This window comes from Corvus hawaiiensis, chromosome Z (assembly GCF_020740725.1).
Source record: "Corvus hawaiiensis isolate bCorHaw1 chromosome Z, bCorHaw1.pri.cur, whole genome shotgun sequence".
In the NCBI taxonomy this organism is placed as follows: Eukaryota; Metazoa; Chordata; class Aves; order Passeriformes; family Corvidae; genus Corvus; species Corvus hawaiiensis.
In genome coordinates this window covers 60397294-60413287 of record NC_063255.1, presented here as the reverse complement: position 1 = coordinate 60413287, position 15994 = coordinate 60397294, and the positions used below count along the sequence as shown (strand labels likewise).

General features: G+C 35.5%; 1 protein-coding gene across 1 annotated transcript in view; it reads left to right on the top strand.

Annotated features, from left to right (window-relative positions):
• The window catches only part of CNTLN (centlein), a 189935-nt gene that overhangs the window by 156601 nt on the left and 17340 nt on the right, over positions 1-15994 (top strand). Inside the window, 5 exon segments of the mRNA XM_048292410.1 lie at positions 190-287; positions 1960-2010; positions 2012-2084; positions 3699-3827; positions 4184-4369. Coding sequence (XP_048148367.1) covers positions 190-287; positions 1960-2010; positions 2012-2084; positions 3699-3827; positions 4184-4369 — 537 coding nt within the window.

Sequence of the window (15994 nt, the reverse complement as noted above, 5' to 3'; positions counted from 1 at the left end):
GTTTTTTCCAAGGAATGTGCTTCTGCTTAAGTGTTGCTAGAAAGTAAGAATGCTCCTTTTTACCAGTTAATTTCTAAGAACCTTCATAAAATACATGGAAATTTACACAGATAATGTTTTTCAGAATTTACTGTTGACTGTGATCATATTTAGTCTACTTTATTTATATTTTAATATTTTTCAATATAGAATTTGAATACTGAAACCGCTAAGCAATCGACCACCATTAAGTCACTTAAAAATCAAGTCCAGGAAAAAGAAGAACGGATTCGGGAACTACAAGCGAAGTATGGTCACTTTTCTATCCATTGTGTCTGGTGCCACCCAGTGGCAGCTGTAAAATCGCTACAACGTTAGCTGTACTTAGGTTTTTAAGAGAGCGATGTATTCTTTATATTGCAGTCTTGCATACTGTTACGGGTTTTTTTTAAAACTGGAGCAGTATATGCTTAAATTTCGGGTTTTTTTAAACTGATGAGTGATTAGCTAGCTACAGTACCTGTATGGCAATAAAGATACCTTAAGTCAGAACTCAGACTCTAGAGTAGGATATTTTATCCTTGATGTAAGTCGAAATGAATTCCTCAGCACTGTTAAACACAGTCTTTCAAATTCAGTAATTCTTTGCCTAGGGGCTAAGAGACATGTCAAGGTTCAGATGCTTAAATAAGATTAAATAGCTACTCTTACATTCATAAAAAAGTTCAAAAAGACAGTTGTATTTGTTTCTATTTGAATTGATTAAGGTTTGCTATTCATTTTGAATTTCATAAATTGTCAGGTATGCCACCGAGATTTTTATTCTACCTACTGTAACTGATATAATACTGATCTTCAGTATAGTTTTTTTATAAACCATAAAAAAGCTATTAGTGTATCTGAATTTCTTGTCTGCCCAAGAGTTTAACTCCTCTAACCGTTCTGATTTTTTTAATTGAAGAAAGAATGCAGTTTACTTATTGGAAATAATTTCATTTGAAAAATAGACTCTTAAAATGGTTAAATTGTGTTCATTGTTTATTTTCTGTTTCAAAGTGAAACTGAATTTTTCCACCATAAGATTTTAAATTTAAAATAGTCAAAGGATAGCATGCTTTCTTTATAAAATAGATACTAGTTTTTTCATAAGCTGTTAGACATAGTAACCAAAATAACAGTAAGAGTGTAAAGGTGAAACAGATCAAAGAAATTTTTAGATGCACTCTTTTCCTGTTTTTTTTTTTTAATATGATATTGACATTATATTAACAGTGTTGTATTCCTGAACATACTACCATTCATTTTGCTTTCATTGGAAAAAGATACAGATATCTATACATATATCGTTATTGCTTATGTTTATATTTAAAATATTAATTTTTGTTATTATACTGGAAGCATTGTATAAGGCATAAATTTCTCATTGAACAAACTTAGTTTTTAGTACATAAGAGTTTTGGGGTTTTTTTGAGCAGTTTCTGACAAAAGCTGATGTTATTTCTAGGTTTTGCATTTTATCTCATCTGACACACAGGGAGAGAGTTTTCTGTGTTTTGCTCAGTATGATGAGAGCAGACTTCCCCATTTCACTTTCTTTTGAAAATAATTTTGCAAAAAATACTCTTTGAATGACTGTTTGAGAGATCAAAGGAATTTAATTAATTAAATTTTGTGGGCTCAGCAGGTTTATTTTTCCCTTTTTTTGATAATAGTTTAAGAATTATTGTGATATCAGCTCAGACTAGCAAAAAGCAAATCACAAATATATTGCATATTTAGAAATAGGTCTGTTTAATAAGAGATTGAAACTGGGTTTAGTACTTGAGAACAGGGTAAATTGCAAGAACTGAATCAGCTTTTGTTTTTAAAAGTATTCTAAAGCTGCAGGCATGATAGATTGTCTACTGCCTTTATACCTTTTAGTTGCATATTAACCAAATTTTCTAATAGTAATATCCAGTCCAATTTCTTCCCGTGCAGAATTTCTCAGTTGGCAAGGGACCTTACTATGAAAAGACATTTGACAGAAGACAAGGTCTCGCCTAAAAGCAAATCAAGAAAATGAGAAAACCTCACATGAAACATTGGAAAGTCTTGAGAGAAAGGTACTTCTTTCTTGCTATTCCTAGTTTTTGGAAAAACAGAAGCTGATGGATTTACAGAAGTTATTTCAACACACTGTTCATATTAAATCAATATATTGCTTAAAGCAAATAACACACAGTTAATTGAAGAGTGTAATTCCCTCCACTATAATTTGTATGAAATCAGTATATGGTGATAGCTTGAATGGATTCAGCATAATTTAATTTCTCTTCATGATAGGTGTAATTAAATATTAAAGTATTCAGAACACACAGTTGCAAGGATATGCTGTAAGTAGTGGGATTTAGTTTTATGCACTGTAAGTTCATAAAATACAGTAGACCCGAAACAAGGGTGATTTTACATGACATATGCTAATGAAGTCCATGCATCTCTCCTGGCTATAGTAGTTAAATGCTTTAATATGTTAATCTATTTTCTACTGCAGTGTTATGAATGATTCACAGTTCTTAGCTTAAAGTAATTCTAACTGTGTAGGTAGTATTTGACTTCTCTAGCAAATCATTTTCTCCTGCAAAATTTTAGGATGATTTCACTGAGAGTAAAGAGAACTTGCATATGGTTTGGCATATTTCTGTGTTATCCAACTGATGTATTGCACTTTGGCCTTTAGTGCCAGAAAAAGATCATGATGTTTGGTTGTCTGTCAGGTTATGCAGCTTATGAATCCAAAATAGAAATAAACAATCTGCCAGTTTGCTTTTGTTTGCCTAGAATGCAAGTGCTTGCTGAATATCACAAGCCCTGTTTCTGCTTGCTGTCACAGAGTGTTTTCTGCTCCAGAGAGAGCTACTGTATAACCCTCCATACTAAAGATAAGGTGTTATTAAGAAATCCACAGCCAGAAAGTGAGAACATAAGTAAGCAAGGGAGTTAAGGTATGAGAGTTAAGTATGAGAAAAATACCTGGTTTTGGTTTTAGATAAAAGATTTAGCATGGAATGATGTGCTTTAGTGCTGTACTTTGACTGTTTTAAGCACTGCATTTCCAGAGAATCATATTCCATATATTATTTTGATTATTCCATGTGGAAAATCAGCTTGATAAATTTTACATTATCTTCTCAAAAGATCAAAGAAATTCCCTGTCACTTGATATTGACAGGAAAACTTTGTGATAAGCACTATAGGAAAGCTGAACGATTTTTCGGAGCATTGTTTTTTTTCATTTTACCCCCAATCAGTGTTTACCTTGGATAATCATTATCTAAGAAGCTTTACAGACTGTTAACATATAGACGGTTATTTTCTCAGCTGAGTTTGAATTTATGATTTTATCTCTGACAAAAGAAATTCGTGGAAGTTGTAGTTTACTCCCTTTTGCAATTACTGTAAGTCAAAAATATGAACGAACAACTCTGCAAATGAAGAACTTTTCTTTATATTTAATACAGGTCAAAACTTTATGTGACAAGATTGTGTGCAAACTGATCTCTACTGGATCAGCAGTAGAGATTTATTAAAGTCCGCAGTTTCAGAAAAAGATACTTCAATAAAGTTATTTATATAGTTACGTATGTTTGTGTAATATAGATATGCTTAGTTCTGATTTTATTCTAATTTTTGAGTTTTCTGTCTTGATAATCAATGCTCTTGACCTTTCATTATTTCAGGTGAAGGCACTGGCTGAAGACAAAAAAGCTTCCATTGACTCACTGAAACAAAGATTTAATGTAGCTATGAAAGAGAAGTCTCAGTATGAGCAGATGTATCACAAGGCTAAAGATGATTTGGAGAAAAAGGTATAATTAGAGTTTTGATGGCTCCACGGTGGAACTTTTTCATACCTTCCTTTCAAATGAAAAGTTGCAAGGTCATCAGCTTAAACTTTCAGTACAGAAAGGGAGAAAATAGCAGAATAATAGTAATCTGTTTCTCTGATGTTATTCAGTCACACCTCTGAAATTTAGATACTGAAACGTGGGCACAATGACTGAAAATGAAATTACTTTTTGCCATGAAATTACATATTATATGTTGGAAGTGAAATATTGTGTGATGGCAACCATGGTGTGGGAGGTTGGTTTGTTCATTCATTTTTTTGTAATCCTGTCAGCTTTTGTCATAGCACTGCTGTGTCTCTGTGGATGTGTTTTAGGATCTCAAGCTTACCAAACTAGAGAGTGAAATGATTGAGACTGAATGTGCTATGACTGACCTTGAAACTGCTGCATGTCAACAGCTACATGGATTGGCTAAGCAGAGTGCGCAGGCTTTGGAAACTCTACAGAAGAAGCTGCTGCTTGCCAGTGACAAAGTAGAAGAGTTGAAGACATTTGTGAAGGTTTGAATGTTGATTTTCTTCTGAGTGTTCACCTGAAAAAATGTATTTTTGATTGAAAGCAAATAAAAGATTAAGCAAGGCTTTGATGCACTCCCTGTTCCGGAACAATATTTGTAGTTCCTGCAGTGTTCTGGTGTTAGGTTTCAATGAGGAGAAAGAATCAGTGCCTCTCTCCCAGACTTTCAAAGACTTCCACAACTTTTATTGGTCATCTTTTTATGTATAGCTGCCATATACTTGTTCCCAAAAAAAGGTGCTTGGTTGTGTATCAGATTACTTTGCAGCAAAAAAAAATTCCAACGCATTTAATATAATAACTCATGTTGATTACTGTGAATTACCTCATTTTCCATATGCATGTGCTTCTTGTTTTAGAAATACTAAATAAGGAAGCTTCCATGTTGCAAAATTGAAAGCCGTTTTAAGAGCAGTATGTAGAATATTGTTTCCTTACATTCCTTCCAGGGAAGTGGTCACAGCACCGGCCTGACAGAGTAGTGTTTGGACAGTGCTCTCAGACACGTGGTGTGACTCTTGGGGATGGTGCTGAGCAGGGCCAGGAGTTGGACTTTGATGATCCTTGTGGGTCTCTTCCAACTCAGAATATTTTTTTATTGTATTAATTTAGCATATAACTACTGTATACCAACTTTCAAAGTAGGCTATTCCTTATTAGCCCAAGAAACAGAGCTACTTCTCTACTGCTCTTGGATTTCTGTAGAAGTAAGCTGCTTTCAGATATGTTTGAGCAAGCTGAAGCATTCAAAGTAAAGAGTAATGGTATTTTGATGCACTGGAAAAAGAAGGCATGTATAGTTCAAGAAAAACTTTCAACACTGGATTGAAATTTAGTAACTTAAATACTTGTGCACACCTTTCTGTCATCATCAGGTGAAAAGTCACTCTGCACAGCAGTTTTCAGACCTTTAGCATTTGCCTGAAATCATCCCATGTTCAGTTCAGTTGCAAAGTTCATATAAAATTCGTATGAAAAAAGACTGAATGATGTTGAATACACTTTAAAATCCTAAATTCAAATAATTCAAAGCTAATTTATCTAAGTTGAAAATAATGATTGGTTTTCACAAAAAAAGTGCCTGTTATTTAAAAAAATGAGTTATTTTAAAGTTTGTGTTTAAAATAAAGGCTATTTTCTGTTTGCCTTTTGATGTAACTTTTGCAAAAGAAGTATAAAACTGATCACTATGCCTGTTCATTCAGAAATATGCTGCCTATTCTTGAACAAACTGCAAATTTTCATGAGAGAAAATGTGTTTTCTTCTAATACTGAATGTTCTCTAAGAGGAAGAAATAGATGTTCTTTCCACAGCTGCATGCTTATTTTTGGATCAATATGGGAAAACCTGAATTAATCTAATGTATTATCTATTATTTTTAGTTAAGTACTCCTGTGTCATTGATGACAGAGAGAAGCAATTCAGTCTCCATTCAGACTGCTATGAATTTTGGAATTTCTTCATTTAATAAAGTGAAAGGAGAAGTTATAGAAATAAGGAGATAAACCAATCATACTATCAATATTTTACATACTGTCTTAATGAAAAGTTTTTCAAAAGTTAGAAAATGAGAAAATGAAAGCTCTTCTGTTCTCAAAAGTAGCTGTAGTGAGCAGAATCACCTATTAGCATCTATAATGATAACTTTATTCATTGTTGAATAAGATGACAGCTTCATTGTTAATTACCATGAATACTCATTAGCACTTGCACAGTTACACTGTACGTGAAAAAAATTTTAATAAGAAAATTTCTCTTCAAGTAGTAGTGATAATAACAATAACAAAAATATTAATAATAACAATTATATTTAGCTAATAATACCTACTTTCTTGCCTAGATAGAAAGAATATGCATGCATATTTCAAGTAACCTTTTTACTGACCACTGTTCCTCTGCAGAAAGATTTTTTGAAAACAAAGATAGTATCTGTAAGTAAACTACTTTGTTTAGTTGGGTGCTAAAATCAGATAACAATATACCACTGTAAAAAAGTAAAATCTTTGACAATTCGGTGGAATTGTGCAGTATGTCAAGTAAATCCTGTTAAAATACCTCTTGTGTATCTGATGTTATAACAAGATATTGTGACAGTACTTACCATAATAAATAGCAGTACTGCTTCCTCTTGAAGAGGAGCTCTACTTTTGAAGTCTGGTCTCCCTTGTTTCTACTCTTGTGGGTAGCTGTCAGTTTTTTGTCCCCTGATCTTGATTCTCACTCCAGTTCCTGTAACTCAAATAAGTTTTTCCATATAGAGATCAAGTTTAACCTATATATATCACTTAAACAGGTTAACAAAATTATATGACCGTCTAATCTTCATCTGCTATTCTGATGGCTTCATAAGCTTTACTTCTTTTTCAGAGTGCAAGTGTAATTTTCTCCTCATTCATAAATTGAATGCGGTTACTTGTTCTACCCATTCCATGTCTCTTTGACATTATATAGTTCTTTTGTAACATACAACAATTAAATTATTTTAGAGTTTCTAATTAACAGTTATAGCTATTAATGGGAGAACAGGGGAACTTCAGAGAAAAGAGTGTGACTCTTTATAGCAGGCAGTGTTACTTGCTTTTAGAGCTACTGATAGCACAGAACCACAGGATCTTTGATCTCTTTGGGTCAAGATAATAAGTTGCAAAACCTAGGGAAGAGGTTTCTTGTAGAAGTCCAATACGCACCACTGGATCACATTAGAGGATATGGTGAGTTACTAATTGAGCACATGTTTCTAATGTAATGTAATAGAGTGTTGCATTGCTGCGGTCACCCCAATTTGGGACAGTTAGGCAATGAACTAACATCGCTAGATTGTAGAATCTAGTAATAGTTTCCGAAAATGGTGAAAGGAATACTTGTAAACAAAAGTTGCTGAATCCAATATGTTCTAAGTAATTATTTGGTTTATTTTTGTTGGAGTGTGGGATAGGGATCAGGCATTATGTCCTGAATGACTTTCAGTGGGAATCAACAGGATGCCTAAAATAGGTTAATTCAGAGCTATTTATTTCTCCAAAGCTGCTAAGAGGAAGATATAGGCTAGTAGGAAATATGAATAGAAATTGTGGATGGTAACAGTTTATTAAGTAATCAAAAAACCACTGTTGCATAATTAGATGGTAGCTCCTTATAAATACCTGTTTCATTTTGGTAGAAAAGGGAGCAAAGTATTTAGAAATAAAAGGCAATATAAACAAAGTGGAAAATAGATTATAGATAATAATCTGAAAATAAAAGCAGCAATGGAGTATAAAAGATGGAAAAGAGACTAAGGAAATCAAGAGGAAATATGTGGGTAGCAAGGCCAGGAACAGTAGTAAACAGGCAGGATTTAAAAATGTACTGCTACTAAGGTAGCTATTACAGGGCAGATACAATCTATCATTAGATAAAACAACGCTATAACTGTGTAAAGACAGAGGTCAATTAATATTTCTCTTCTGTTTCTGGAATGAAGTAGGCTGATATCTTATGAAGATGCTGCAACATCCTTAATCATTAGTAGCCAAGGGAAGATTTTTAACATTTTCTAAAAAGAGGTAGTAATTTTGAATTGAGAATTTTTACAGCTTACAACTTTATAGAGCTGGTTAAGAAATTTTTCTCTTGCTGATTTTCATTTTGAATAAGTATTCAAAGTTAGTGCATATATATAATAACACTGCCTAGAGTCTAAAAGGATGATAATATTGAGTCAATATTCAGAAAAGGCAATATTTTATGTTCATTAGTCTGACCTAATTTCTGAATAAAATACCGATACAGAATTCAATTATTAAAGTATTAAAGCATGGGAGTATAGTTATACTTCTTAGAATGCCTTTATGGAAAGCAAACTGTATTGAGTAAATCTGGGCGTTTTTTTGGAGAGTACTACAAGTCAGTTGATAAAGATTACTATTTGTTTTAATATACTTTTTTAAGGTGTCTGACCTACTACTGAGATGTTGAGATAAGAAAAATAGGCTATACAATATCAATAGTATATTAAATGGATTAAAAATAGCTCATGCAGTTGATCTGAAAAATAAATCATTAAATGTAGGTGTTTTTTAGAGTGCTGTAATGATCAGAACTAAACTTGATTATTAAACGTTTTCACAAAATTCATATCCTGATAAAATTTTTCCATGTCATTTATAAAGACTAAGAAATAGTAATGAAAGTAAGGCTTTACGTATGTCAGCTGACCAAATAATGAAAATGCGAGCTACCTGGAAGAAGGATCAGGTGGCTCTGAGAGTACTTCAGAAGCATTTTCTAGAGCTCATATCTTTATCCCATCCCACTTCCATCAGCGCCATAAATTCTCTTTGAATCATGCATTCAGTTTTTATGGTGGACCATTGCTCAGGATTTTCTATAATATGTACTTTCTGATCCTCAGGTGGATCCTGCCAGTTATGTGCAGCACAGCAACCAAAGCAAAATGTTCTTTGTTGTGTGTTTGTAGTACTTGTGAGAACTTATGCAGAAAATAGCCATTGGATAAAGTTAAAAAATTGCTATTAGACTGCTTGGCTGGATTTCTATTGAAAATACAGTACAACATATTAGTTTATTATGAAACTGTCCAAAATCCTGCATGAATTCTGTGTTCCAGCATGTTCTATTTTTTACACTCCTCTACACTTTGACCGTATGTTTCTGTTAGAGACCTTTGTAAGCCAAGACCCAGTAGTGTCATCTGTCCCATTCGACTTGTACATCAGCAAAACTCATTTTAATCTGCAGTGATGACACCTGCCTGAGCATATCAGAACTTTTCTGACCTTGAGAAGGATTGTTTTGATAAGGCATCTGTATTCAACTGTGGCAGTAATGAATAGGTGATGGCAGCTGAATGCTTTGAAATCAGTTGAGTGTACTTCTCACTTCCATAATGCCTTTGTCATTTGGGACTTGAGTGCCTTCCACAGAGGATACCCACTGCAGCACAGTGCACATCTGGTGTGTTCTGGCATTGTTCTTGATAGGTCTGCAGTACAACCATCTGATAAAATTGACTGCCAAAATCAAGACCCGTGGCAGTTCACTTGGCAAGCTTAATGGATCTAAGTTGGGATCTAATACCTTCTTAAGACAGCTGCCCTCATTTTGGCTATTCAGAGCAGGGCTTAAGCTACGTGCATTTCCCCCCCCCTTTCTTGTTTGACATACATCTATGTTCACCAGCCACATGTGTCAGAGGACTTATATCACCTCTGCTTGGCCAAGTGGTGTTCTGCCAGTTATTTGCCATTCAGTCAGTTTACCTTATATCCTAATATATGTCAATCTCTATTACCTTTCTGCAGTTTACCTTGAATACTGATGTAAATTTTGGCTGTAGTTCAAAATAGAGGTTTAGGTAAGTTAACACTTCTGTTGAAAAGCAACACCCCCGAGTGAACCTCACTCCTCATTTCTGCCCTTACAAAACTTCATCCCTACTCCATTTCTGAAATGTCATCATAGATATTATCTGGGTCAGTTGTGAGCTAGTTCATGAAAATTCAATTAACCGTCTAAAAACCCACACCACCAGCTTTTGTGTACCACAGAGTGTCAGAACAGGGACAGGTTTACATGTTTGCAGGATGGGGATGCTGGGACTGCGCCTTAGTGGCAGTGCTAATTGAAAATTTTACATGTAACTTTGTACTGTTGCAAACAATAGTGGATTAGATAGTGACTGGCCACATTAAAAACTCCTATTATCTGGCTAATTCCTGTTATTTACTATCATTGTCTTTTTCTCTTGAGCTATTCGGTGTTGGTTCAAGATAGAGCATTGCTAGGAAGTATGTTCTTCTCAGCATGGGTGTATACAGATCTTGTCCTATTTGGTCTTTATGTATAAACAAAACTTTAAAAAAATTAGACATAATTAGTTGGGTTGGAAGGCATGAATATTTGGGAAATATTCGGTTGGTTTTTATCAGGTGCTTTACAACATAAGAACAACAAAGTACATTTCTACTGTCTGTACTTTCAATCACAAAGTCAGTTTTTCAGACAGAAGGAAATCCTTGCAGGGGACTCTCCGATTTCTCCAGTTACAGTGAGACAGCAAGAGATATTCTTCATAGAACCTTCCTGTTGCTGAATGCATTATCAAACCCCATGGATTCAATTCTCCTGGCAGTACTACTGCTCCAACGTCTTCAGGCCCAGAATGATGGGACGCAGTTTTTCAGATGCAGATCAGATGCAGAATGATCATTTGTTTCCTTATCTGAAAAAAAAGCACATAATGGGTAACTGTAAAATTCAGTATTTGGCAAGAACAGACTAACTTTTTATGGAAGTAGAACTATGCTGTACAGATGAAAACTGGCTTATTTTGAAAATTTTATGCAATTTTATCTGAACTGTGCCAGTTTGGAAGTGTTGTTTGACCAAAGAAAGATTTCTTCAGCAAGTCACTGGGACATTTTGCAAACAACAGCAGATATTATCACATAAATCAGCACTGTCAGTTTTGATTTGGAAGTGGACACCTTTAATATGTCTTCAAGTTGCTAGAAAATTTTCCCCACTGGGAACATTTGAGAGCCAAAAGATAAGTATATTTCATTTATTACACTCCAAACTGTCAACACTTTACCTAGAAAAGTATACCCAGAGTGATTATTTTGTATTGTGTGGAGTACATGGTAAGTCTGCCAATCCGTTCATTCAGAATCAGCATAACATTTGATTCCAGGAATATGTTCCCCTATGATGAGAATCAGTCGTCTTACCTGTAGAATATGCACCTTAAAAGATGGTGTCCTATATGCAAAGCAGAATTTGTGTAACTGAGAAAACCTCACCATTAAAAAAAATTAGGCATTTTTTGCTTCTTCATTGTGCATGCTACTTCAGGGAAAAAAAGAGAAACACAGCTTTTATTATGAAATACCAACCTTTCTTGGTTCTGAGAAGAAATTTGTGATAAATTAAGATAATCTCCATCAGGATTGCTCTGCATCTGGGATTTAGGCAAATTGAATCAGAGACCTGAATAGTGACAGTGAATATCTATTAGACTGTAAACAGAATAATAGGCCTTGTGAATTTTAATGAATGAAATGAATGGCTGAATTCTTACCATTTACAGAAGGCATATGATTACTGATATATACAGTGTGCCAGGAACAGCATATAATGTAGATGTCTTAATGGATAAAATCCTGATAAATAAAAAGGAAGAATAAAGAGGAAGATGCTGAAAAGCTTTTCCTTACTCTACTTTTTCTTTGCCTTTTTAGACATGGAAGGATAACACTTCACCTTGGTTTTTGACTATGATAGGTAAAGACCATAAATGATGTAGCTTAAAATATATTGAATGTTTTTATATCCTACTTTTTATCTAATTCTGTATTAAGAATTTAGGGATGTTGATTTAGAGGATTCAACTATGTAACCAAGTTTTAAGGTGTGTCAGGTTTTTGTACGTGCACATGTATGTCTCATGCAAAGTTTAGATGCATGTCTCACATACACAGGTGACTGTTGATAGTGGTGCTATTTTCATTTTTCTTAGAGTGCATGAGAATCATTTTCACAGACCATGATTCCATAATGGTAGACAGTGTGTGAACAGATCCAACAAAATTGAACTGAACGGGAGACTGATTTCACCAACTCTCAAAAAAATTTTGTTTGTGCCTCAGTATAAAAAAAAATCACCTAAGTTTAACAGAGAATGAGATTGAAACAGGATCAGCTGGATCAGCTGGGCACTACTTGGAGATTCTGTACTGCACTTCCTGGAAGGGTCTAGATCCACCTGGGATTTCTTTAAATGGATTGGAGAGACTTCTTTTTAAAGCTCTCACTCAGCTCTCTGCTGGACATAGAAAGGTGCTTAGTTTTAAGATAATGGCCAGTTTGGGGTCTAAAAGGCAGAAACAATGTTGACTGAAAAAAGAAGTAACTGGAAGACTTCAGGGGTGGACATATGAGTACATACAAAAGGGTCTCGGCTTGAAGTGATTAGAAAGCCTTTTGGCAAAAAAACCAGGAAAACTAGCAAAACTTGGAAAGGAGGAAAAAGGTCTCCAGTAATGATTTATTTAAGAGTTCTTGTAGAAATAATTGTTTAATGTATGTCAATCAAATTGCTAAGAAAGTGAGCCATAGCAGGGAGAACATAAAGCACTCATATACAGGGTCTTGTGAAGTGTCCGCAGTAACTTGGGAACTAAGGGGATTCCCGAAGGCACTTGCTAAATGGGCTTCAGAGAAGTAAGAAGAGCCCTAGGAAGACAGAAACATTAAAAAACTCAACTAACTAAAATATTTTAAGGAAACACAGTTGGTAAGTTTTATGGGATTTTTTAAGAGTCTAAGTAATGCCAGAGCTGACCTCTTAAGCTGGGTTTCAGACAGGTTTGTTTCAGTCGTGCAGTGGCAGTGGTCTTGCTCAGAGCATCTGATTTGTCGTTCTTAGGCTTTTTGTGTGTTTCTGCAGAAAGATAGCATAAGCTTAGGCACTGAGCTGAGTGTCAGGAAATCATGGTGTTCTTCACATCTTGGTCACTGACCTGCTATGTGACCTTTGGAGTGTTGCTTCACCTCAGTATTTCTTGGTCTGCCCTGAATGTCTTTGTTTGCTACATCCAGTACAACTGTGCTGACTTTGTCTGCCCTAACTGTTCAAGATAATAAACTCTCTAAGATCCCAGGCATCTCTTGCTGCACGTGTGAAGATCTAATCTCTGTCAGTGCTTTTTTTCCCTCTGTGTAAATAAGTGTAATATATGAAGTTTTAAAGGAATGATGGTAGTTTTGCTAGCACCTGTGTAAATCAGCGGAAATTCTGTTGAAACCAAAGAATTTACAGCAGGCTAAAAATTAATATAAATGAGGTAGTACTTAAATGCAGAAGTAAATAGGACTTTAAATTATTATTATTGCCCATTCCACATAAATAGAATTTTAGAAACCAATATATTTTGGCAGAAATATTCTGCCTGTCATTCCATACTGATTATACATATTTCAACTCATTCTCTGCTATAAGAAAACTATTATTTTTTCTCTGTTATAGGTCACAAAACATGGTAATTGTGCTGAAAATTTAGCAACAGTACAATGAAAGCTATGGAGTGTTTGCTGCATCAGCCTGAAAACATTTGGGTCTACAGTTCAAGTTTTTGACAGTCCTAAATCTTAATGTACAGGAGAGATTAGATAATTATAAAGCTGTAAAATTATATATGACCATAGGTCCCTCATATTAGTAAGTACCTGCTGTTTGTTCTATAAATGAGGTGTACAGCTGGTGTAATAAGTTCTACTTAAAGGTATTAAAAAGAATGTAATGAAAAAAAGCAGATTTTTAAGACAATATTTCAAGCTTTAAGTGGGATAGTTAAACAGTTATTAGGAGAGGATTAGAAAACAAAAAGAGAAAAAAGCTAACCAGTAATATAAAGCCCATTAATTTTTATTCACAAAGGGAATTTAAAAAAATGTAACTATACTGTTAAGAATACATGGTATATTCTCTACTGAAATATAAACTACATGGCCACAATAAGTCCATTGCTGTATCTTTGCTTAAATATGGCTTGTTTTGAAGACAACCTAAAATTAAAAACTGTCCATGATTTAAGTCAATTGTCCATAAATTTGTAAATAAATTAATGGTTTTTTTAGAACATAGCACAATGTATTCCATTTCCTTTTCTTATAATGTCCAATACAGGTTGAAATATTTTCAGTGTTCTTCCCTATGGTTTTCTGCACCTGGAGATGGTTAAGAAAATGCAGTCAAAAGAACATTCTCAATTTTCTACTCATAAATATATGGTTATAAAGAAACTCTTTGTTTTCAATAGTTTTGAATCCAGAAGGAATGGTATTCTGCTACAGAACATAGGATGAGGTATTTTGGAGAAATGGGGAGCCAGCCAAGGTAGGCTTTCACCCCTAATGGCAAGTAGGAATATCACAATTTAAGTCAGCATAGTTATACAAATTCAGATCTTGCCTTTGATAGGGATCAGATTATCAAATTTTATGCAACACAGTTACTAATTTCTGTCATTGTACCTTATTATTCTTACTACATTTTAACTGGGTTATTTGGGGTCTGCAGTACTAAGTGCCAGGAAGCTGAAGTTTTGTATGCAAATGCTGAAATTATCAGGCCCTTTTTACACTGTGTGACTCAAGGGATTTTCAGAAAAGCTGCAATGCATTTAGCTTTCATAGTTGAAAAAAAAAATACTGTGCAAATCTGTGTACACTTCTTTAGATGTTTGGTTTGGGATGTTATGGATTCACCTATTCTAGTTCACAATCTGTCATCCATAGCTCAGAGCCATGGAAGAGGCAGGGTTGGGCTAGGATGTTGGACTGCAAACTGGAGATAGCTTTTGCCACTAGGATAGAAGAGAATGGTAATATTTTAAATTACTTCAATGAATTTTTCAGATCTTGTCTGTTAGGTTCTTAGTTATGCTCTTGTGTGTTCACGTTTGCCTGTATTAATTGACATGGAAAATCAGGTTGTAGATGCAACTGTGGTATCACATTATTTTTTACTCTCAGACAGCAGTTTCTCTATATTTATGTATAATGGAATTCTTACAGGTCATCAGTAAAGCAGTTTGTCAGGGTCCCTTCCCCCCTGCCGTGTGGTCCTGGGAGAGGGGCCCTGGGGGGAGGCACAGGGTTTCCCCAGCCCCTGGTCAGCCTCGTTCCCCATTGGTTGTTTTGTGTTCCCTTGCGCAGGCAAGGACCCTCAGGTCCCATGGTTGAGCAGTTCCTGGCAGAGCTCCGGCCATGCGGCTGGAGAAATAAACATCTCTGAAACATCTGTCATGAATCGGTCCATATATATTTCTTTTCCATGGGCCTCGTTGTTTGATACGCGTGTTGCAGTATCCCCACTGTAGCAAATGGTGGATAATGAGAGCAGAACGAACCCCGATCAACAGCGACTGATTTGTGAGTAAACTTTGGATTTCTCTTCTTGTTTTTGTTTTGCTGTTCCATCTCTATGGAGGAACCGTGGGAAGACTCTTGGCTCTCAGAGCTGCACATGGACATTTATCTTAAACTTGAAAAGATTCTTGAACAACGATTTATAAATTTTAGCTTAATTCAAGCTCAAAAGGAACTGAAACATTTCCTTTCATGGTTGTTTAAGAACTTTTTCTATGTTTCTTGGGATTTGATTCTTACCAAAGACTTTTGGAACAGCGTTTGGACACAGTTAATTTCTGAGTCAAAATATATGCCGATGGAAGAATATTTTCGTGAATATTATTTAATTACTGAGGCTGTTGAGCAATGTCAGCTGTGTCCTTGCGAAGTTAAAACTGCTTCAGGGACTGTGCAACCCAGCCTATGTGGACCGAGCGCTCTCCAAGCAGCAGCGAGGCAGTTCCCGCGTGCGGGTGGAGCCACGTGAGCTGCAGTGTTGGTGGCGGAGCGAGGCGCAGCAGGAGCGGGGAGACCTGGCGGTGCCCGCCCGGCCCCGCGCAGCGCGTGGTGGAGCGAGCCCCGTGAACACCCGAGCGAGAGGGGCGGCGCACAGGCGGTGGGCAGCGGCTGGTGGCAGAGCGGAGCCACACCCAGCCAAAACGCGCGCTGGAGCAGGGTGCGGGGGGCTCGTCAC